Source organism: Malus domestica, chromosome 17 (assembly GCF_042453785.1).
Source record: "Malus domestica chromosome 17, GDT2T_hap1".
In the NCBI taxonomy this organism is placed as follows: domain Eukaryota; kingdom Viridiplantae; phylum Streptophyta; class Magnoliopsida; order Rosales; family Rosaceae; genus Malus; species Malus domestica.
The window spans coordinates 25,533,641-25,557,429 of record NC_091677.1 but is presented as its reverse complement, the minus strand read 5'-3'; the positions used below and the strand labels follow the sequence as shown (position 1 = coordinate 25,557,429).

Sequence of the window (23,789 nt, the reverse complement as noted above, 5' to 3'; positions counted from 1 at the left end):
AGTATATATTTGCATATGCTTACAAAATTGACAACGACATTAGCCGAAAGGGGTTGTATCTGTCACTAAATTTATTCAACCAAAACCATTAGCATGTAAGTCGAAATAGAAAACTTAAAGCATGCCATATTAAAACTAATTCATACAGGATCTCATATGCCGATGCATATATGAACCTCCTCATTGGGCTCACTGATCATCTCAAAAAATTATCCAGCGCAAAGTTAGAACACATGACTATTTCAATTGAACCAAAACATTAACATGAACATTGAAATAGGAAGCCTAAAGCACCAAGTCTTCCAATTAAAACTAATTCAATAAAATAATGAACTAACTATTTCAATCTTTCTTTCTTATAGTTAATTCAATATCATCATTAAGCGCTTCAATTAAAATAAAGGCCCACGTTTGGGTTTGAAATTTTGAAGGGTGGTGGCGGTGGAAGCAAAACTTGAACTCAAGAGACACCACTCGTAGAAACAGATTATCCAATTATGTAATCGTTTTATTTAACTGATAATTTCGGTCTCTAAGACCAAATAGGAACTGATGCAAAATATGTGCTGTGCATATCATATTAATATGCCAAGTATATGCAACTATATGCGGAAACGTACTGATCCCGTTTTCAAGGAGGTCCGGCATGGTGCTGTTGCCAAGCATATGCAATCACAACTTGGATTAAACACACGCAGTTCATGAGAATATTATGTAATCCAATATTAAACCTAATAGGTTTTAATTATATAACCAGAGGCTCTGGTACCACATGTAAACTTTATGTGTTTATATAATTAAAACACAAACAAGAGTTGATTGACCTGATCGTGAAGCAATAGCCATTGAATACCAAGCGGAGATGATGTAGGATGCGGCAACACCAAAGTCTTCTACAAAGCACCTAGCCGGATACAACTACTTTATGGGAAGCGTTTGTTGTGTATCTAGGATTTGCAGGGACCTTAGTATTTATACTGGCTAAGGCATTAAGGTTCCATCCATAAAGGAATCCCGAATCCCACTTTTTTAGCCTATCAGTTAGTTATCATAATCACATAAAAACAAGAACTCCATCAATCTTACTTGTATTACAAGACACCTAATATAAGATTGATATCTTTAGGAAATCAAATCACAATATCTACATTAATCTCCAATATTACATTCCTATTATATGTTGTAGACCATTTAAAGTTGATTACATCAGAATAAATCCAACATTTATGGCATAACAGCTATGTGGTTGAATTCCTCAGTGATTTCAGGTTCTGATCTTCTTTCATTATATAGGCTAATAAAGCCTTAATGTAACAAGTTGACTTTGTATACAGAATATACATATAAGGAAGGTATTTTCACAGATGATTTCTGCAGGAAATCAGTCAAAGGGTTACAAACAATCAGGGATTACAGCAGGCAGTGATCACAGACAATCAGGAAGCAATCGATCAGAGTAATTATCGTCTATCAGACCCATCATAAGAAAGATGATTCTCAATCGTTCGCAACAACCGCACTCCATCTGATTTGCCAAAACTTTAATCCCATTCTCATTGGCAGAAGCAGCTAAGAGAGTGCCATCCTTGTTGAGGCGGATGCGAGGGCTTGCCTAGGAATTAGGAAGGGTAAAGAAGATGAGCAGCTGGTATTTAAGATTCTATTATTTCAATTTACTTAAAAGGAAACGAACCTACTGGGAGGCCTCCATCAGCATCAGCAGTTGTCAGAAGTTGAATATTGTCCATGTCCCAAAATTTAATAGAAAAATCATCACCAGCAGCCAAAAACCGGTGTGTAGTAGTATTGAATTGCACGACACCAAAAGAACGCTTGCGAAAGCCTTGATAGGTCCTCTCCACAGCCCCTTCACTTTCATTCCATTCAACAATATATGACTCACCGTCCTTACTTGTACCACATGAAAATAGCCTGCAACCCACCACCAAAGAAAAACGACGAAAAGAAATAAATAACTATATAGTTAGCCCATCCAGCAAAAGGAAGAAGGAAACTCTGAGCTCAGTATACTAACCTTGTACCATCATCAGCACTATAAGCCATGGTTGTGCACCAGCGACCAGGAGCATCATAATCAACTCGAGATCCCAAATTGTCAGACATCCAAGCCTTTATCTTTCCATCCAGTGCTGTTGACAAGATAAACTGAAGCATAGCAGCAAACAATGAGTACCAAAAGACAAGGACAGACAGGCACCAGAGAAAGAAACACCAGGTTGTAATTAGTAAGAATGAAAAAACAAAATAAAATACCACAACACCCGAATGTTTTCCTTATAATGTGGGCAGACAGAATAAACTGGAGCATCATGACCTTCAAAAGTATATTGTTTTGCACCGGTTGTAGCATCCCACACCTAAATTTATGAAGGAAATCAGCAAGGAACAGAAAACGCTCTTCCAATGGCAATGAGACAAGCAAACATGTTAGGCAACAAACAAACCTTGATGGTCTTGTCATCCCCACAGGTAATCACACAAAGCTGCTCATTGGGATGGGAGAATGCCAGATCATTTACTCAACCAACATGTGCATCAATCTACGACAGTAATTTCAGAGTCACCATTAATACAGAAAACTAAAAGACAACAAAAAAAAACGTGGAAATAATTGAAACAGCATCTTCTGTATATACCTCTAGGTGCTTTCGTACATCATCACCCCCATGATAAGAATATATTTGAACAATGTGCCTTGGGTAAGCAACACCTATAATTGTATTGTAAATGATACAATAATTAGGATCTAATTCAATCCTTAAAAATTTAAAAAGCCATATCACATTTGCCACAGTTACCTAAGCATGCACAAGCTTACCAAATAAAGCACCATCAGGGCTGCCAATCTCACGGTCAACAGCCACACCAGGATCCTTAACTAGAGCAGCCTGTTTCACAAATACAAATTTACTTTTCAGTCAACCAACTCATACAGCCACAAAGAATACAGTGCACACAACTTTTATGTCACATATGAACAAGTAAAGAAAGGTAAAGACCTGCAGGAGCATTAAGCATGAACTAAGATCCAATACTTTGAAGTTCCTTAAAACGAGTCGCTCCCTAGATCCAACTTCCCACAGGCCTACGTCCCCCATATCGGTACCAACTGAAGCATCACATAGAGAACAATCAACAGTCAATTCTGATAACCAAGAATCCAAGGGGAAAAAAACCCAATCAGCAAACATAGCTGTAGAGCCCGAAGGTACACAAATAAATATAAGAAGCTACTTGAAAACATAAAAAATACAAACCAAGAAGAAAAGTCTGCTGTGAAGCATGAAAATCCATGCTCATGAGAGATGAACCCTGATTCAAAATCCAAGTGACATTCTTAGGCAAGTCATCAGGTGCATTCAAAGCTTGACCATGACCGTGTCCTGAAAATGTTACTGGCAACATGTTACAGGGAGATTAACCTGCAGGAAAGAACAAACTGTCAAATACAAATAAAAGGTAAATGAGGATGAATATAGAGATCACCATTCAAAATTTGATCTTTGCAAGTATGTACATACTTCAGTAGACAGCCCCATCGGTGTTGTTCTTTTAGAAACATGATCAGAATCCCCAAGACGGGTACTCCACAGAAGGATTAGTTGGAGGAGTCCTTGGATGTTTCAAGGCATCTATACAAGGTAATGAAACACCACAATTAAAAACCATCTTATTGGGATCATGAAACACCATAATCAAGGACCATCTTATCGGGATCATGATAAATGAAAACTAAGAGCTTGAGTATTAACAAAAGAATTACCTGTTATTGATGGACCAGCAAGACCAATACCTCCACCTCCAGAAATGCTGGATAAGTAACAGATGCAAGGGGTATTGGAACTGGGGCTGGTGTAGGTTGAAAAGGCTGACAATGCAAAGCCAAGCACATCAACAAAAAGTTAACAACAACAAAGTGTCTGCTTAAGTAGCATATCAACAGTTAAGCTAGATTACTTACCTCATGTGCACCTAATGGGGGATACCCTCCAGCTTTTGGTAAGGATCCAAGCAGCAGGTTGTTTGCAGGTGATGCTGTCCGCGCACGGTTCAGTTGTCCACATAAAGTGTTTCTATAACTATATCTGGACTTCGGTTCTTACAAAGCTTATGCTGCCAATTTAAGCTTGAATTTACACAAGGAAAATTAGTTCTCTATCGGAAGAACCAGAAAGGTCATAATTTGCACAAATAATTCTTGCTGGTGTGTGGAAACTTCTGACACCGGTCACCCAACAAATAAAAGAATCCTGACACCAGCGCGGGAATCAAGCAGTAATGAACCATATACTAAATTAAGATTCAGGCACATGATTTAGACATTGCAACAATAGTAATGACTTCCTTTTGTTTCCACAGAATTCAAGCCATAATTTTATATAACTGAAGTCATGGTTTCAGAGTAATTACCCTTGGTTAATGAAATCCTTTAGCCTCGAACGCTTAATGTTTGGGAACTGCAATTTATCACTGAATAAGGGATTCGCTTCAATCAGTTTCTTAAGTTCAACCGACATGATTACCCTGGCAGACCTTTGTATCTCCGTATTTGGATAGTTGTTCACTCCCCCTTCATACAATGGCATTCTCATACCTAAAGTTCTCCAATGTCGAGAGCTGAGCGATTTCCTCCGAAAGTTCTTAATTGAATGTGGCAAAAAACTTTAAATCCTTTACTAGAATATCCACGGCTTGGGACCGATCATCTATAAAGTCCACAGAGTCACATTACATGTAATTCAACCATATAATTCCTCAATACCGATCATGCAATTCAACCCACCAAGGTTATTACTGAACTGAAATCAAAACATTGTAAGCTTACTTGTCCAGTGCCTCAAGATACTTCTGCTTCCTTATCTTGAAAAACATTTTCATGGAACAGCAGTTATCCTCCACTTTAGTGAACCCAGAGAGGTACTTCAACTTCATCCCAATTGCCATTATGCACCTCATCCTCAAAATATTTCATGTTGAAGAAAACCCCAGATTCCTGCTTTAGCCTTATTTAGCATTTACAGCACAAAAGCAATTAATGACGCAGTATATCAGTACATAATCAGCTATTGTGCCAACAAAAAGCATTAATTAAAAATACAGAAGTCAGTCCTACTTATGAATAGTCTCTTTGAAGTTTCCCTCATCGAGAAGCTGCAAGATCAGGAACACAAGCTCCATACTCAGAGACAACATCTTGACCGCCCCTTGTTTGATTCCAAGAAGCGGGTTGTTTGCAGGTGATGGTGCCCGCGCACAGTTTGGTTGTCCACATGGGTGATCCACATAAAGTGTTTTTACAACTGGATTTGGACTTGGGTTTTTACAAAGCCTGTGCTACCAATTTAAACTTGAATTTACAGAAGGAGAATTAGTTCTTTCTCAGCAGAACCAGAAAGGTCATAATTTGCACAAATAATAGTTCCTGGTGTGTGGAAACTTCTGACACTGGTCACGAACAAAAAAAAAAAAAAAGAATCCTGACACCAAACGCTGGAATCAAGCAGTGATGTACAACTGTCACCAGGCCCCTGTGCTATGTAGCAATGAACCATATACTAAATTAAGATTCAGGCACATGATTTAGGCATTGCAACAATATTAATGACTTCTTTTTGTTTCCACAGAATTCAAGCCATAACCACCTTTTTGATAGCCACATAGACAATGTACGTAAACAATAAACTCATTAGCTAGTGCTATCAACTTGATGAAATTGTCATTTGAGTGCAACGGAAGGCAAAAGCACTCATTCCATATGTGGAAACATTAAAGCAAGACCAGTATTTGCAACAACATCCATAAGTTACAATGAAGTGCACATCTAATCTTATATAACTGATGTGGTGGTTTCAGAGTAATTACCCTTGGTTAATGAGAGTCCGTAGCCTTGGAACGCTTTAGGTTTGGGAACTGCAATTTATCACTGAATAAGGGATTCGCTTCAATCAGTTTCTTAAGTTCAACCAACATGATTGCCCTGGCAGACTTTGAATCTCCACACTTGGATAGTTGTTCATTCTCCCTATAATGCAAGAGACAATTTTTTAGTACATTTGCTACAAATGGAATGCTCATACCTAAAGTTCACCAATGTCGAAAGCTGAGCAATTTCCTCCCAAAGTTCATTGAATGTGGCAAAAAACTTTAAATCCTTTACTAGAATATCAATGGCTTGGGACCGATCATGCCTATAAAGTCCACACAGTCACATTACATGTAATTCAACCATATAATTCCTCAAGACCGGCCATGCAATCCAACCCATGAAAGTTATCAATGAACTGAAATTGAAACACTGTAAGCTTACTTGTCCAATGCCTCGAGATACTTCTGCTTCCTTATCTCGAAAAAGATTTTCATGGAATAGCTGTCATCTTCCAATTTAGTGAACCTGGAGTGGTGCTTCTCAACTTCATCCCAATTGCCATTATGCACCTCATCCTCAAAATATTTCATATTGAAGAAAACCACAGATTCCTGCTCTAGCCTATTTAGTATTTACATCAAAAAAGCAATTAATGATGCAGTATATCAGTACTAATTAGCAATTGTGCCAACAAAAACGCATTAATTAAAAATACAGAAATCAGCCCTACCTGTGGTTGTGGAGATGGTCTCTTTGAATTTTTCCTCATCGAGAAACTGCAAGATCAGGAACACAAGCTCCTTACTCAGAGACGTCATCGTGACCGCCCCCTCTTTGATTCGAAGCAGCGGGTTGTTTGCACATGATGGTGCCCGCGCACGGTTCGGTTGTCCACATAAGTGATCCACATAAAGTGTTTCTATACTTGTATATGGTCTTGGGTTCTTACAAAGGCACATGATTTGGGCATTGCAACAATATTAATGACTTCTTTTTGTTTCCACAGAATTCAAGCCATAACCCCCTTTTTGAGAGCCATAAAGACAATGTATGTTAACGATATTGCTGTTACTTTTTACCCTTTGGTTAAGATGATTCTTTACCTCGGCAGCGGCAGAAGTTGCAGGAAGATGGAATATGATGACAGAATCCTTCTTCAAGTACTTTGATTGGAAGAACTTTTTCCAAGGCCTCCTCCTCTTCCTCATATTTGTCATCAGCTGCCAGTCTGTCCCTCACTGCACTCTCAATCTGCACTCCATATTGGGACCCTTTGATCTCCTTGGTCACTACAACCCTAATGAATTTCTCAGCAGGGCTACATGCAACACACAATATGATCAATGAACTAAATGGGTTAACTTAAAATTCGACCGATATTTTGATCTACTCTAATTTCTCAACAGGAGCTACATGGACACTACCCTGACCCACGTTTACCAAATTGGTGTTAGGCTATTAGCCAAATGAAATATGAAAGATAAAGACAGAAACTTTACCAGAAATCAGAGCATCAAAGAAGTCATCATCTTCCAAGTTCATTTTCCTTTTTGGTTTTCCATTGCTGAAGATGTGACACAATTTCAGGGTCCAAGTAAACCCCAATTGCTGTGAACTTGATCTGAACAAAACGAATATCAATGTCGGTAATTCCCCTGAAAACCCCAATTTACCCATCAGTAATTTTCCTACTTTGCTAATTAAACCCCAGATGTGTAATTAATTAGCATGTGAAAGATGATGGCTTTACCTTGACCCAGCAGAGATAATGGCTTGGTGGTTGTGATCTGAGGAGGAAAAGGGATTTCATCCACCATTAGAAAGTTTTGCCTACGCGTTGCAGTGGAATTAGAAATTGTATGAAGAATATGTTTGAAAGGTATAAAAGACTGTCTTACAGAAGACTAATGTTATTTGCATTGAAAACGTTTTGGTAGACTTTTACATACAAAATATCTGATTGATACAATCCTCATACAAAAGATCATGTACATGCAAAAAAATTAGGTGGACACATTCCACTCGGAGAGTTTTTGTCCTTTTTTTTATCAATAGCAGTACTTATGTACAAAAGATGACGAAATTTTGGGCATTTTACATGAAAAAAGTATTATGAAATATTGATTCATTTACAATGACATTGACAAAAGATGGCAAAAGTGTTTACTGGAAGATGTTTTTCACTGTGGGTGCAGGTTATTGGCTCATTGAAACTGTATCAAAAGATTAAGTTTATATTATATATGAGATCCATACATTAGATTTATATTCTAAAGAAATTTAAAGGACAAAGACACTCCAATCAGATCCACAGTGCTTCAATCTATCAAATCCATTCGTACAGATTGATTACCTGATTGGTATTGGAAAGGAAACAAAACCCCCCAAATTTTTGAAAGGGCGTCAGGTAGTCGACAGCCGGCACTCCATGATCACGTCGAATCCTTATGAAAATGAATCCAGAACAAAATCGCGCTAAAGCTAGGGCGTCACCCGTAAGTGGCGCGCTGTGTGGCCTGAGCACAGTGATAAGTGAGCAAGGGTCGCTGTATCTCCATCGGCACCCGGATGCAGTGTTAAATGAGCAAGGGGGCCATAGAAACTTCTTTTCGAACGACTCCACTCAAAGTTGTTTGGGAGCATATGCTCCTATCAACTTTACCCGGGACACACAAAAGAAGTACTTTGATCCTATTAGACGGGGGAGGGTGAAGAAGCTAGGACAGAAGGGTAGAGTTCAAGAGAGCAAAATGCGTTTAGGAACGTGGAATATAGGAACCTTAACGGGAAAATCTATGGAAGTAGTGGAAGTTATGGTGAGGAGAAGGATAAATATTATGTGCCTACAAGAAACTAAGTGGGTTGGTAGTAAGGCAAAGGATCTAGAAAACTCAGGGTTTAAACTTTGGTATTCGGGCACAAATAGAACGAGAAACGGTGTTGGCATCATCGTGGACAAGACCTTGGTACAAGATGTTGTAGATGTCAAGAGGGCAGGAGATAGAATCATGGCAATCAAGATTGTAATAGGACAAGAACTTATCAATGTGATTAGTGCGTACGCACCTCAAGTAGGGTTGGATACGAGTTCGAAGGAGAAATTTTGGGAAGATCTTGGAGACTTGGTGCAAGGAATTGCTCAGACGGAGAAGTTATTTATAGGAGGAGATTTAAATGGACACGTGGGCAGGGAGACAGGCAACTATGGAGGTTTTCATGGTGGCCATGGTTTTGGGGAGAGAAACGAGGATGGGGAAGCTATCTTGGATTTTGCAATGGCATATGATCTCTTCTTAGCCAACACCTTCTTTAAGAAGAGAGAAGAACATGTGATCACCTACAAGAGTGGGTCGTCAAAAACACAAATAGATTTTCTTCTAATGAGGAAAGGGGATCGTATAACTTGTAAGGATTGCAAAGTTATACCAGGAGAGAGCGTGGCTAATCAACATCGCTTGTTGGTGATGGATGTACATATCAAAAGAGTAAGACAAAAGAACAAGACTTGGAAGTGCCCAAGGACTAGATGGTGGAATCTAAAAGAAGAAAAACAAGCCATTTTCAAAGAGAAGGTAATCACCCAATGTGTGTGGGATAGAGAGGGGGAAGCTAGCCAAATGTGGGATTCCATGGCTAGTTGTATCCGAAAAGTAGCAAAAGAGGTATTAGGAGAGTCCAAGGGCTTTGCCCCACACCAAAAGGAATCTTGGTGGTGGAATGAGGAGGTACAAACAAAGGTGAAGGCTAAGAAAGAATGTTGTAAAGCCTTATACAAGGAGAGGACTGATGAAAATGGTGAAAGGTATAGAAAAGCGAAGCAAGAGGCGAAGAAAGCTGTCAGAGAAGCTAAGTTAGCGGCTTACGACGATATGTATAAACGACTAGATACCAAAGAAGGAGAGTTGGATATCTATAAACTATCTAGAGCAAGGGAAAAGAAGACAAGGGACCTAAACCAAGTGAGGTGCATCAAGGATGAGGATGGAAAGGTTCTTGCTACAGAGAACGCGGTTAAAGACAGATGGAGAGGTTATTTTCATAATCTTTTCAATGAAGGACATGAAATGAGTGCTTCTTTAGGGGAGTTGAGTAACTCAGAAGAGTGTAGAAACTACTCTTTTTATCGTCGAATCCGGAAGGAAGAAGTGGTTGTAGCTTTGAAGAAGATGAAGCATAAAAAAGCAATAGGCCCAGACGATATACCAATCGAAGTGTGGAAACTTTTGGGAGAGACAGGTATAACATGGCTCACTGACCTTTTCAATAGGATTTTGAAAACGAAGAAGATGCCAAATGAGTGGCGAATGAGCACTTTGGTGCCTATCTACAAGAATAAGGGCGACGTACAAAATTGCATGAACTATAGGGGTATTAAGCTAATGAGTCATACAATGAAGCTCTGGGAGAGAGTCATTGAGCATAGATTAAGGCAAGAGACACGGGTTTCGGACAACCAATTCGGGTTCATGCCAGGGCGCTCAACCATGGAGGCAATCTATCTCTTACGAAGATTGATGGAAAGATATAGAGATGGGAAAAAGGATTTACACATGGTCTTTATAGATTTGGAAAAAGCGTATGATAGGGTCCCAAGAGACATTCTTTGGAGGATTTTAGAGAAGAAAGGAGTACGAGTAGCATATATCCAAGCTATAAAGGATATGTATGAAGGAGCAAAGACTGTCGTAAGAACTCATGAAGGACAAACCGAAAGCTTTCCCATAACTGTAGGATTACATCAAGGCTCATCCTTAAGTCCTTACCTTTTTGCGTTGGTAATGGATGAGTTAACACGACATATTCAAGATGATATTCCTTGGTGTATGCTTTTCGCAGACGATATAGTGTTGATAGATGAAACTCAGGAAGGGGTAAATGCAAAGCTTAACCTTTGGAGAGAAGTGTTGGAATCTAAAGGTCTTCGCCTAAGCCGATCAAAGACAGAATATATGGAGTGCAAGTTCAGTGCAAATGGAGGCCAAAACGAGTTAGGGGTGAGGATCGGAGATCAAGAAATACCAAAGAGCGACCGTTTTCGTTACCTAGGATCTATCTTGCAAAAGAACGGATAATTAGATGGAGATCTCAACCATAGAATACAAGCTGGATGGATGAAGTGGAAGAGTGCATCCGGCGTGTTGTGTGACCGCCGTATGCCACTGAAGCTCAAGGGAAAATTTTATAGGACGGCAATAAGGCCCGCGATGCTGTATGGCACAGAATGTTGGGCGGTGAAACATCAACACGTACACAAAATGGGTGTAGCGGAGATGAGGATGCTTCGTTGGATGTGTGGGCACACGAGAAAGGATAAGATTAGGAATGAGGATATCCGGGGTAAAGTAGGAGTAGCCGAAATTGAAGGAAAGATGAGAGAAAATCGGTTACGGTGGTTTGGACATGTGCAAAGAAGGCCTACTGACGTTCCGATTAGAAGATGCGACTATGGGACAGAGGTGCAGGGCCGAAGGGGTAGAGGAAGACCTAGGAAAACTTTGGAAGAGACTCTAAGAAAAGACTTAGAGTACTTGGATCTAACGAAGGACATGACACAGGATCGAGCACAATGGCGTTCTAAGATTCATATAGCCGATCCCACTCAGTGACTTGGATTTTTCAAGTCTCCAACCGAGAAGTTTTCCTCATTCGGGAAATTAAGAGAACACTACCCCAACCTACATGCTCCACTCAGAAAGCTTCAACATACAAGCTTTAACAAAAGAAAATTCAAAGAACTTAGCGAAGAAGGCTTTGGTGTATTTAACACAATACGTTGAAATGAAGGAAAACTTATTTATTGATATCCCCGATAAGCTACAAATATGTACATATACATGAGTCAAAATAAGCACACAAGAGGGAGCCTTCACAAAGGTTGCTTAGGAGAAGTCTCAGCAGTCGGTAGAGCCCCAGAAAGAGAAGGCACCGGAGGGGGATCATTTGGAGCCTCAGTACTGGACAGAACCCTAGAAGGAGGAGGCATCAGAGGTTGATCATTTGGAGCTTCATTACGCGGTACAGCCCCAGAAGACGAAGGCAATAAATGCCTTTGGAACAAACCCACAAATCTCTGATGATCAAGTAAAACCTGACCATCAGTTTCCTTCATCTGGTCAAGCTTCCTCTTCATGTTTGTAGCATAGTCATGTGCGAGCCGGTGCAACTGTTTATTCTCATGCTTGAGCCCTCTAATCTCCTGTTTGAGACTCATCACTTCAGCCGCCAATGATTCAACTTGGCGGGTTCGAGCAAATAGGCGTTGGGCCATATTAGACACAGAACCTGCACACTGAACACTGAGAGCCAGCGAATCCTTAACAGCTAACTCATCAGACCGTTTGGAAAGTAGTCTGTTATCTTTGGGAGTGAGAAGGTTCCTGGCCACCACCGCAGCGGTCATATCATTCTTCATCACGGAATCCCCAACGGTAAGAGGACCAGTAGGGGAGACGAAGGATGGGCGCCATATGTTGTCTGGAGAAGGCGGGGCTGCCTCTTCAACAAGGTTCAAGTCAAAACGACGGTCGGAGGGGCCAGACATTTTCAAAGGTGTTGAAGAGAGAAGAGGTCGGACAAATCAAGATCTTAGAAGTGCAAGAATGAAGCTTCTACTGGTGGAGATTCAAGTGTGCTTTGGAACTTAATGCCAGCCCCTATAAAAATCTGCACTCGACGAAGCTTCAGAAATCGAAGAGGCGCCTGCTCAGAAATCGAAGAGGCGTTTGCTTTCTCAAAAGCTGGGCTGCTTAGAGATCACGAGGGTTGATCTCAGAAATCGAAGAGGCGTTTGCTTTCTCAAAAGTTGGGCTGCTCAAAGACCACGAAGGCCGATCTCAAAAATCGAAGAGGCGCTCGCTTTCTCAAAAGCTGGGCTCCCCAGAGACCACGAGGGCCGATATCAGAAATCGAAGAGGCACCTACTTTTCCAGCCTTTTCCAGCCTTGTCAGCACCTGTCACACGCACACTCAGTTTTGCGGAAATTATGGGCATTCTGTCAAAGACTTCTGGGGAAGTAGAAAACACATGAATCTTACTGTTCAATCACCCACTTCCCACACGCAACAATAGCTCATGGGTACCACAGATAACTTTGCCAAAGTTCTCTGCCAAAGTTGAGCACGTGAAGCTTGCAGCTCCCACTACATCGCTCTGACCAAGAAGGGTAAAAGAATAGCAAAGAAACAGCACTAACAAAGTTTAGACCCATAAATTTTGAAGGTCTAGCTACCATATTATTACCCACAAGGGTAAAGGAACAGTACCACTGCTGGATAATTGGAAAGTCCCTGTGTGTCAACCTCTGTGCTTCGTGGCAAGGTAGACTAGCAAACATGCCCAACCTTTACTCACATTCGAGAAAACACTCCCAATAAGATTGCTTGCTCCAAAATCGAAGAGGCACCGTCCTCCGAATCTCAAGAGCCAGACTCCCAACATGACTACTTTCTTAAAAATCGAAGAGAGGGTAAAGGAACAGTACCATTGCTGGATAATTGGAAAGTTCCTGTGTGTCAACCTCTGTGCTTCGTGGCAAGGTAGACTAGCAAACATGCCCAACCTTTACTCACATTCGAGAAAACACTCCCAACAAGATTGCTTGCTCCAAAATCGAAGAGGCACCGCCCTCCGAATCTCGAGAGCCAGACTCCCAACATGATTACTTTCTCAAAAATCGAAGAGACACTGCTCCCCGAATCTCGAGAGCCAGACCCCCATCATGATTGCTTTCTCAAAAATCGATGAGGCATCGTTCTCCGAATCAATCGAAGAGGCGCTCGCTTTCTCAAAAGCTGGGCTGCTCAGAGACCACGAGGGCCGATCTCAGAAATCGAAGAGGCACCTACTTTTCTAACCTTGTCAACACCTGTCACACGCACACTCAGCTTTGCAGAAATTATGGGCATTCTGTCGAAGACTTCTGGTGAAGTAGAAAGCACATGAATCTTACTGTTCAATCACCCACTTCCCACACGCAACAATAGCTCATGGGTACCACAAATAACTTTGCCAAAGTTCTCTGCCAAAGTTGAGCACGTGAAGCTTGCAGCTCCCACTACATCGCTCTGACCAAGAAAGGTAAAAGAATAGCAAAGAAACAGCACTAACAAAAGTTTAGACACATAAATTTTGAAGGTCTAGCTACCATATTATTACCCACAACTGTAAAGGAACAGTACCACTGCTGGATAATTGGAAAGTCCCTGTGTGTCAACCTCTGTGCTTCGTGGCAAGGTAGACTAGCAAACATGCCCAACCTTTACTCACATTCGAGAAAACACTCCCAATAAGATTGCTTGCTCCAAAATCGAAGAGGCACCGTCCTCCGAATCTCGAGAGCCAGACTCCCAACATGACTACTTTCTCAAAATCGAAGAGAGGGTAAAGGAACAGTACCATTGCTGGATAATTGGAAAGTCCCTGTGTGTCAACCTTTGTGCTTCGTGGCAAGGTAGACTAGCAAACATGCCCAACCTATACTCACATTCGAGACAACACTCCCAACAAGATTGCTTGCTCCAAAATCGAAGAAGCACCACCCTCCGAATCTCGAGAGCCAGACTCCCAACATGATTACTTCCTCAAAAATCGAAGAGACACTGCTCTCCGAATCTCGAGAGTCATACCCCCAGCATGATTGCTTTCTCAAAAATCGAAGAGGCATCGTTCTCCGAATCTCGAGAGCCAGATACCACAGACCACTTTTTCAAAGTGCTCTGACAGAGTTAAAACATGTGAAACTGGCAGCTCCCACTACCGTGCTATGACCAAGCAGGGTAAAGGAATAACATTACTACTTGTTGTTAGGGAGACTCCTATATATGTCGACCTCCATCTCCAACGGACAGGCAGACCTGCAAAAATGCTCAACCCTTCATCATATCTGAGAGGGCACTCCCAACGAAGCCTTTCGAAATATTCAGCTTTCTTTCCCCCCGATAATACCTCTGCAAACAAGCTATACTAGAGCAAGAATATCTCATATCATCAGGGTTAAAAGCAAGAGTATCCCATATCATGCTTTTTTCCTGTCTTTTCTTTTGGCCTTGTTTTTACCTGCAAGACAAGGAGAAAGAGAGCAATCAGTCAGCACTTGGAATCAAGCTTCCAGCCAGGAACTGACTGCCTGGAACCCCTTACCTGATTACTTACCTGGCATTGCTCTCGAGTACTCATCTTCAACATCTTATGTTTCCAGGGAAGATTCCGCATCTGCTTGAGGAACAGATAGGGCAAGTGCGAAGGATACAAGGAAGCATGTGGAGACAAGCGTAACAGCACACGTGCCGATACATTCATTACTCTGTCAAAAGCAAAAGTATCCCATATCAGCAGGGTGGAACGTACTCTAGATTTGATGGACCTGTTTTGACCCTCAAATTCTTCAGTCGGCCTTATACTCTGGAGGAAACCAGAAAACCCTCCAGCTCAGTTCAAGAATAAGCCTGTGGAAAGTTACTTCTTCAAAAGCAAAAGTATCTCATATCATCTCTTCTCATTTTTCTTCTCTTTATCCTTCATGCTGCTGCAAGATGGGGAGAAGGTGAACAATCAGTCGGAGCTCTGATTGCTTACCTTGTCTGTCACCTCTTTCAGCAGACCCCCTAGCTCGGCGACTTGGGGGACTCCTACTACATGGTTTGTATCGCGCTTGACCAAGCCTGAAACTACAAGTAAGCTTCAAGTGAAATTGATACATTACCTTGTGCATCTCCACCAGTTAAAGATACCACCCCTGGATGGAGGAAGAGTACTTCCAGATAAGATGCCACATCTACCTATGAGACAGATAAGGCAAGTCAAGACGACACCACACTCCGATACTTAGAAGTTTCGTGATTACGAGATCATTCTCCCACAATATTTCCTAATGTCATTTGTACTAAATCATTCACTTGTACTCACTAAATGAGAGCTTGAACCTATGTACTTGTGTAAACCCTTCACAATTAATGAGAACTCTTCTATTCCGTGGACGTAGCCAATCTGGGTGAACCACGTACATCTTGTGTTTGCTTTCCTATCTCTATCCATTTATATACTTATCCACACTAATGACCGGAGCAATCTAGCGAAGATCACAAAAAGCGATCGTTTTCGCTACCTAGGATCTATCTTGCAAGAGAACGGAGAATTAGATGGAGATCTCAACCATAGAATACGAGCTGGATGGAAAGAGTGCATCCGGCGTGTTGTGTGACCGTCGTAGGCCACTGAAGCTCAAGGGAAAATTTTATAGGACGGCAATAAGGCTAGCGATGTTGTATGGCACAGAATGTTGGGTGGTGAAGCATCAACACGTACACAAAATGGGTGTAGCGGAGATGAGGATGCTTCGTGGGATGTGTGGGCACACGAGAAAGGATAAGATTGGGAATGAGGATATCCGAGGTAAAGTAGGAGTAGCCGAAATTGTAGGAAAGATGAGAGAAAATCGGCTCCGGTGATTTTGAACATGTGCAAAGAAGGCCGACTGACGCTCCGGTTCGAAGATGTGACTACGGGACAGAGGTTCAGGGCCGAAGGGGTAGAGGAAGACCTAGGACAACTTTGGAAGAGACTCTAAGAAAAGACTTAGAGTACTTGGATCTAACGGAGGACATGACACAAAACCGAGCGCAATGGCGTTCTAGGATTCATATAGCCGACCCCACTTAGTGGGAAAAGGCTTTGTTGTTGTTGTTGTTGTAGAGTAGGATGACTTGCTTACCTTCAGTAAAGCGGAGGAACACTGGTGGTGCGGCAGGACTAGTGGTGCGACATGATTCCCCGGATTTGAGAGCGAGAGAAGGCTCTCCCCTGCATTTTCCCTGCATTCCATTATCAAATTGAAGTTCATTTCTATTGATTTCAGCTGAAAATAATAAAAATGAATAAACATTTCTAAAAATAAAAGTAGACTTCAAGTTGCAGACAGTTTGATTTGAAGGGCTTCAGCTGGAGCTAAGTAGGCTTACAGTGGGTGAATCAAAAGGATAAAGACACTGCAATTTTCAGCTTCATACCAAAGGATAGACAAAGCACGATAGCATGCTGTGAACAAATTGTTCAATTGAGCTGAAAGGAAAAGTTGCAGGACAAAGATATTCAACTACTAATTTAGATTAAATAACCATATATCTTCACATCATCACCAAAAGAGTTATTAAAGGAATGAACCATGAAAAGTCATAGGCATTCTATCAACAACATATATTTACCAAGTTCACAACTCTGATAGCTTGTTCATAACCTTGGAAATTTCTGGAAACTTCTCAAGCTTTGAGCATTCAGAAACATCAAGGTATTTAAGAGATTTCAAGTGAGAAATGCCGCTTGGAAGACTCTCAAGTTCTCTGCAATCATTCAGATTCAAAGTATCAAGACTGGTGAGATTTAAAATAGAAGCAGGCAGCTCCTTAATTGCAGTGCCACCCAAATAAAGCTTAGATAGCTCCTTCATAACCTCTGAAATTTCTGGAAACTTCTCAAGCTTTGAGCATCCAGAAACATCAAGGTATTTAAGAGATTTCATGTGAGAAATGATGCTTGGAAGACACTCAAGTTCTCTGCAATCATTCAGATTCAAAGTTACAAGACTAGTGAGATTTACAATAGAAGCAGGTAGCTCCTTAATTGCAGTGCCACCCAAACAAAGCTTAGATAGCTCCTTCATAACCTCCAAAATTTCTGGAAACTTCCCAAGCTTTGAGCATCCAGAAGCATCAAGGTATTTAAGAGATTTCATGTGAGAAATGATGCTTGGAAGACTCTCAAGTTCTCTGCAATCATTCAGATTCAAAGTAACAAGACTGGTGAGATTTAAAATAGAAGCAGGCAACTCCTTAATTGTAGTGCCACCCAAACAAAGCTCAAATAGCTTTTCCATAACCTCTAAAATTTCTGGAAACTTCTCAAGCTTTGAGCATCCAGAAACATCAAGGTATATAAGAGATTTCATGTGAGAAATGCTGCTTGGAAGACTCAAGTTCTCTGCAATCATTCATATTCAAAGTATCAAGACTGGTGAGATTTAAAATAGAAGCAGGCAGCTCCTTAATTGCAGTGCCACCCAAACAAAGCTCAGATAGCTTCTTCATAACCTCTGAAATTTTTGGAAACTTCTCAAGTTCTGAGCATCCAGAAACATCAAGGTGTTTAAGAGATTTCATGTGAGAAATGCTGCTTGGAAGTCTCTCAAGTTCTCTGCAATCATTCAACTTCAAAGTAACAAGACTGGTGAGATTTAAAATAGAAGCAGGCAGCTCCTTAATTGCAGTGCCATCCAAACAAAGCTCAGATAGCTTCTTCATAACCTCTGAAATTTCTGGAAACTTCTCAAGCTTTGAGCATCCAGAAACATGAAGGTATTCAAGAGATTTCATGTGAGAAATGTTGTTTGGAAGACTCTCAAGTTCTCTGCAATCATTCAACTTCAAAGTAACAAGACTGGTGAGATTTAAAATAGAAGCAGGCAGCTCCTTAATTGCAGTGCCACCCAAACAAAGCTTAGATAGCTCCTTCATAACCTCTAAAATTTCGGGAAACTTCTCAAGCTTTGAGCATCCAGAAACATCAAGGTATTCAAGAGATTTCATGTGAGAAATGCTGCTTGGAAGACTCTCAAGTTCTCTGCAATCATTCAACTTCAAAGTAACAAGACTGGAGATATTTAAAATAGAAGCAGGCAGCTCCTTAATTGCAGTGCCATCCAAACAAAGCTTAGATAGCTCCTTCATAACCTCTAAAATTTCTGGAAACTTCTCAAGCTTTGAGCATCCAGAAACATCAAGGTATGTAAGAGATTTCATGTGAGAAATGCTGCTTGGAAGACTCTCAAGTTCTCTGCAATCATTCAGATTCAAAGTAACAAGACTGGTGAGATTTAAAATAGAAGCAGGCAGCTCCTTAATTGCAGTGCCACCCAAACAAAGCTTAGATAGCTCCTTCATAACCTCTAAAATTTCTGGAAACTTCTCAAGCTTTGAGCATCCAGCAACATCAAGGTATATAAGAGATTTCATGTGAGAAATGCTGCTTGGAAGACTCTCAATTCTCTGCAATCATTCAGATTCAAAGTATCACGACTGGTGAGATTTAAAATAGAAGCAGACAGCTCCCTAATTGCATTGCCACCCAAACAAAGAATAGATAGCTCCTTCATAACCTCTGAAATTTCTGGAAACTTCTCAAGCTTTGAGCATCCAGAAACATAAAGGTATTTAATAGATTTCATGTGAAAAATGCTGCTTGGAAGACTCTCAAGTTCTCTGCAATCATTCAACATCAAAATAACAAGACTGGTGAGATTTAAAATAGAAGCAGGCAGCTCCTTAATTGCAGTGTCATCCAAACAAAGCTCAGATAGCTTCTTCATAACTTCTGAAATTTCTGGAAACTTCTCAAGCTTTGAGCATCCAGAAACATAAAGGTATTTAAGAGATTTCATGTGAGAAATGCTGCTTGGAAGACTCTCAAGTTCTCTGCAATCATTCAACTTCAAAGTAACAAGACTGGTGAGATTTAAAATAGAAGCAGGCAGCTCCTTAATTGCATTGCCACCCAAACAAAGCGTAGATAGCTCGTTCATAACCTCCAAAATTTCTGGAAACTTCTCAAGCTTTGAGCATCCAGAAACATCAAGGTATATAAGAGATTTCATGTGAGAAATGCTGCTTGGAAGACTCTCAAGTTCTCTGCATTCATTCAGCTTCAAAGTATAACGACTGGTGAGATTTAAAATAGAAGCAGGCAGCTCCTTAATTGCATTGCCACCCAAACAAAGAATAGATAGCTCCTTCATAACCTCTGAAATTTCTGGAAACTTCTCAAGCTTTGAGCATCCAGAAACATAAAGGTATTTAAGAGATTTCATGTGAGAAATGCTGCTTGGAAGACTCTCAAGTTCTCTGCAATCATTCAACTTCAAAGTAACAAGACTGGTGAGATTTAAAATAGAAGTAGGCAGCTCCTTAATTGCAGTCCCATCCAAATAAAGGCTAGACAGATTCATAACCTCTGAAATTTCTGGAAACTTCTCAAGCTTTGAGCATCCAGAAACATCAAGGTATTTAAGAGATTTCATGTGAGAAATGCTGCTTGGAAGACTCTCAAGTTCTCTGCAATCATTCAACTTCAAAGTAACAAGACTGGTGAGATTTAAAATAGAAGCAGGCAGCTCCTTAATTGCAGTGCCACCCAAACAAAGCTTAGATAGCTCCTTCATAACCTCCAAAATTTCTGGAAACTTCCCAAGCTTTGAGCATCCAGAAGCATCAAGGTATTTAAGAGATTTCATGTGAGAAATACTGCTTGGAAGACTCTCAAGTTCTCTGCAATCATTCAGATTCAAAGTATCAAGACTGGTGAGATTTATAATAGAAGCAGGCAGCTCCTTAATTGCAGTGCCATCCAAATAAAGGCTAGACAACTTCTTCATAACCTCTGAAATTTCTGGAAACTTCTCAAGCTTTGAGCATCCAGAAACATCAAGGTGTTTAAGAGATTTCATGTGAGAAATGCTGCTTGGAAGTCTCTCAAGTTCTCTGCAATCATTCAACTTCAAAGTAACAAGACTGGTGAGATTTAAAATAGAAGCAGGTAGCTCCTTAATTGCAGTGCCATCCAAACAAAGCTCAGATAGCTTCTTCATAACCTCTGAAATTTCTGGAAACTTCTCAAGCTTTGAGCATCCAGAAACATCAAGGTATTCAAGAGATTTCATGTGAGAAATGCTGCTTGGAAGACTCTCAAGTTCTCTGCAATCATTCAGATTCAAAGTATCAAGACTGGTGAGATTTAAAATAGAAGCAGGGAGCTCCTTAATTGCAGTGCCACCCAAACAAAGCACATATAGCTTCTTCATAACCTCTGAAATTTCTGGAAACTTCTCGAGCTTTGAGCATCCAGAAACATCAAGGTATTCAAGAGATTTGATGTGAGAAATGCTGCTTGGAAGACTCTCAAGTTTTCTGCAACCTCTTATATTCAAGGCAACAAGCCCCGTAAGATTACTAATTGACGAGGGCAGTTCTTTAATTTGAGTATAATCTAAATAAAGCTCTGATAGATCCTGCATAACATCTGAAACTTCGGGAAACTTAACAAGGTTTCTGCACCATGAAAGTTTAAGGGTTCTAAGAGATTTCATACCAATCTTGCTTGGAAAAATCTTAAGATTTCTGCAATCTTCCAAATCCAAAAGAACCAGGTTTTTGAGAGATGAAATGGAAGGGTGAACCTCAAATAAACTTGTACAACTTTGAAAAACTACTTTCTCAAGATTTTTCGCCTCCGTGAAGTCAGGAGTTTTCTTCAGGTGAGGAGAACTTGTTAAGTTGATCATTTTCAAATTTTCCAGAGGCTGGTATAACACATCAAGGAAAACAAGTTATATGGTAAGGCATCTAAGAATTAAACCATTTAAAAGAAACATATGCAAGTGAAGTTTTTACCTTGGCTCCTTCCCAAAGATGTTCAATGAGACTATTTTGCATGTCAAGCTCAACAAGATTCTTCGCAATAAAATTGGACGGTAAAGACTTTAGGGGGCAATGCTCCCATACGAGACTTCTTAACTCATGCAGAAGAAACTTTAAATTCTCACATGAATGTCCATTGTCGCCGTGGATTTTGAGCAATCTTAATTTCGTCATTTTAACAAAAGCTTCGGAACTGAAGTATACCACTTTTGGTTTTGAGAATGAAAGGTCAAGGATTATGCTTTCAACAGCTTCCGTAGCCTGGATAACAAATAGTTCAAATTATGTGACTGTAGATATCCTGAATCTTATTTAACATTATAAAGTTAATGCATGTTTCTATGAATTGTATTTTGATCAAAGTTAAAGTTGTTTACTCTAAAGATTTACATATGAAAAAGAAGGTCATGAACATATCGCACCGTATTTTGAGTTAGCACATGGTGAACATCTTCATAATTCCACAACCTACTGCGTTTCCCAGGCTCTTTAATAGATTCTTGACGAACGATTTCCCGACCCATTTCCTCTAGTAAATCATGCATCTTCAGTGTTTCCTGTGAGACAGTTATAAGAGCTCGATCAATTAGAACTCTTAGCCCAGTATGGGGATAAAAGCCACAACTGTCCAGAACCTTTGTTGCGTTGTCTTTTTCCGCTCCTTTAAAGAAACATGCAATATCCAGAAATATGTCCTTCTCAGAATCATCTAGTCCATCGAAGCTTGTTCTTAGCACATCATGAATTCCCCTTTGCGGGATTTTCTTTAATTTCTCTAGCACCTCTTCCCACTCCTGTATAGATTTGTTATAAAGAAAAGCCCCCAAGACTTTAAGTGCTAAAGGGAGACCTTGAGCATATCGTACAGCACGGCTTAAGAGATGGTCATAGTCTCTTTTGGGTTGCTTTGTTCTAAAGGCATACTGGCTAAAGAGTTCCAAAGCTCCATCACCACTTAGAACCTTGGGGCTGTAGATCGCATCAGCTCCACTTAGTACTAGCTTATCTCTAGTGGTGATAATGATTCTACTCCCACCACCAAATGAATGTTGCTTTCCAAGTAAGGTTTCAATTTGAAATAAGTCGTCAACATCATCAAGAACAATCAAAACCTTTTTCATCTGTAGCCTTTTCAAAATCATTCCGTAACCTCGATCCAAAGTGCCTAAACTCTGCACCTTTTCATTCAAGATCCTAGATAGAAGTTCTTCCTGCATATGTACAGCACCACAAGCGGAGAACTCTTTTTTGACATTGTCAAGAAAGCAACAAGCTTCAAATTGACAAGCAATTTTCTCATAAACAGCTCTAGCTATGGTTGTTTTGCCTATACCACCCATACCCCATATTCCAACAACACGAACGTCGTCCATTTGAGGAGCAGGATGTAATAACAAGTCCATTTCATGCATGCGGGAATCCATTTCAACCAAGTCATCGTCTTTATTTGATGAGGTGCGGATCCATTTCTGAAAAATATCTTTTACAATTTCCTCAATGAGCTTGGCATCATCCCTGTGGAATAAGAAAAACATTATTGTAAGAGTAAGATCAAGAGCAAGTGCAAACCGTATACATAGTCGTACATTTGCTAGGAAAACATGACAAAGAATTAAAACTAAACGTTAAAAGAAAAAAAAATCCCAAATTATGAATCTACTATAGCTAAAAATTACTCGTAATTTTTCGAATCCCAGCCGGATAAATTGGTGGCTCGAGTAAGAGCGGACCTCCAGCTCCGCACCTCTTCCATGTCGGCGTTAGAATGGCCTTCATGCTTGGCAAAAGCTTCCGCAAAGCTGCTCTCTGCTTTGCGGACATGAGAAGGATCCACATCGTAAAAAACGGGCACCACTATCTGGTCCTTTCGATCCATACAATCCAGTATTTGGACGAGCTCCTTCAAGCACCATGTGGAAGAAGCATAGTTTTGAGAAAAAACCACGATTGAAACGCGCGAATCTTGGATCGCCGTCAGTAGCTGCGAAAGGTCGTTGCCCTTTCGGAGCCCTTCGGCATCAATGAAGGTGTTGATTGCTTTCTGATTCAGGGCTTTGTAGAGGTGGCTGACGAAGCACCTGCGAGTGTCTTCCCCTCTGAAATTGAGGAACACGTCGTATTTCCAAGGAGAGCCAGAGGACGAAGAAGATGCAGCAGCAGCCATTAATCGATCGAGTATCTAAGAGTAATGTAAGAACTGAAACACTCAATTGATCTTCACACTGAACTACAAAGGAAGTAATGAGTCAATGACGACCACATCACGCGTTTCTAGCTTTTGAAGTCAATGAGTCAATGACAGACAACATCACGCGGTTCTGTTTTTTAGGTGCAGTTTCCATTTTCTAGGTGCATGTCTTTATCACCTTTTAGAAAAATAAAGAAACTAATGAAAAGCAAAAGCAGGGGACCATCAGGGACTAACGCAATAAATTTCACGGGC

The 23,789-nt window shown here is 40.6% G+C and overlaps 2 protein-coding genes, 1 long non-coding RNA gene and 1 pseudogene across 7 annotated transcripts; all 4 read right to left on the bottom strand.

Moving 5' to 3' along the window:
* Positions 1-1,460: 1,460 nt before the first annotated feature.
* On the bottom strand, positions 1,461-4,120 carry LOC103437303 (topless-related protein 1-like; annotated as a pseudogene).
* An 83-nt stretch (positions 4,121-4,203) lies between these two features.
* On the bottom strand, positions 4,204-4,567 carry LOC139193661 (uncharacterized). Its single transcript, XR_011578015.1, has 2 exons — positions 4,432-4,567; positions 4,204-4,271 (listed from the first exon to the last, which is right to left on the bottom strand). It is a non-coding gene; the product is annotated as an uncharacterized lncRNA (long non-coding RNA).
* A 1,033-nt stretch (positions 4,568-5,600) lies between these two features.
* LOC103420254 (disease resistance protein RPV1-like) lies at positions 5,601-23,614 on the bottom strand. Of its 5 annotated transcripts, none has more exons than XM_070817110.1 (11): positions 23,023-23,614; positions 21,769-22,861; positions 21,320-21,607; positions 17,087-21,228; positions 16,844-16,943; positions 16,597-16,696; positions 7,638-7,717; positions 7,387-7,542; positions 6,618-7,205; positions 6,329-6,508; positions 5,601-6,043 (listed from the first exon to the last, which is right to left on the bottom strand). In XM_070817110.1, exons 1-4 carry the CDS (start codon positions 23,508-23,510, stop codon positions 18,886-18,888), a joined length of 4,212 nt encoding a protein of 1,403 aa, XP_070673211.1. In that variant the 5' UTR covers positions 23,511-23,614; the 3' UTR covers positions 5,601-6,043; positions 6,329-6,508; positions 6,618-7,205; positions 7,387-7,542; positions 7,638-7,717; positions 16,597-16,696; positions 16,844-16,943; positions 17,087-18,885. The 5 variants fall into 5 exon arrangements, with proteins under 5 accessions (XP_070673211.1, XP_070673212.1, XP_070673213.1 ...); XM_070817111.1 differs by having other exon boundaries at positions 7,387-7,508; XM_070817112.1 differs by having other exon boundaries at positions 7,638-7,674.
* On the bottom strand, positions 17,804-18,817 carry LOC139193429 (disease resistance protein RPV1-like). Its single transcript, XM_070816447.1, has one exon. The coding sequence runs from the start codon at positions 18,815-18,817 to the stop codon at positions 17,804-17,806; it is 1,014 nt and encodes a 337-aa protein (XP_070672548.1).
* Positions 23,615-23,789: the final 175 nt, after the last annotated feature.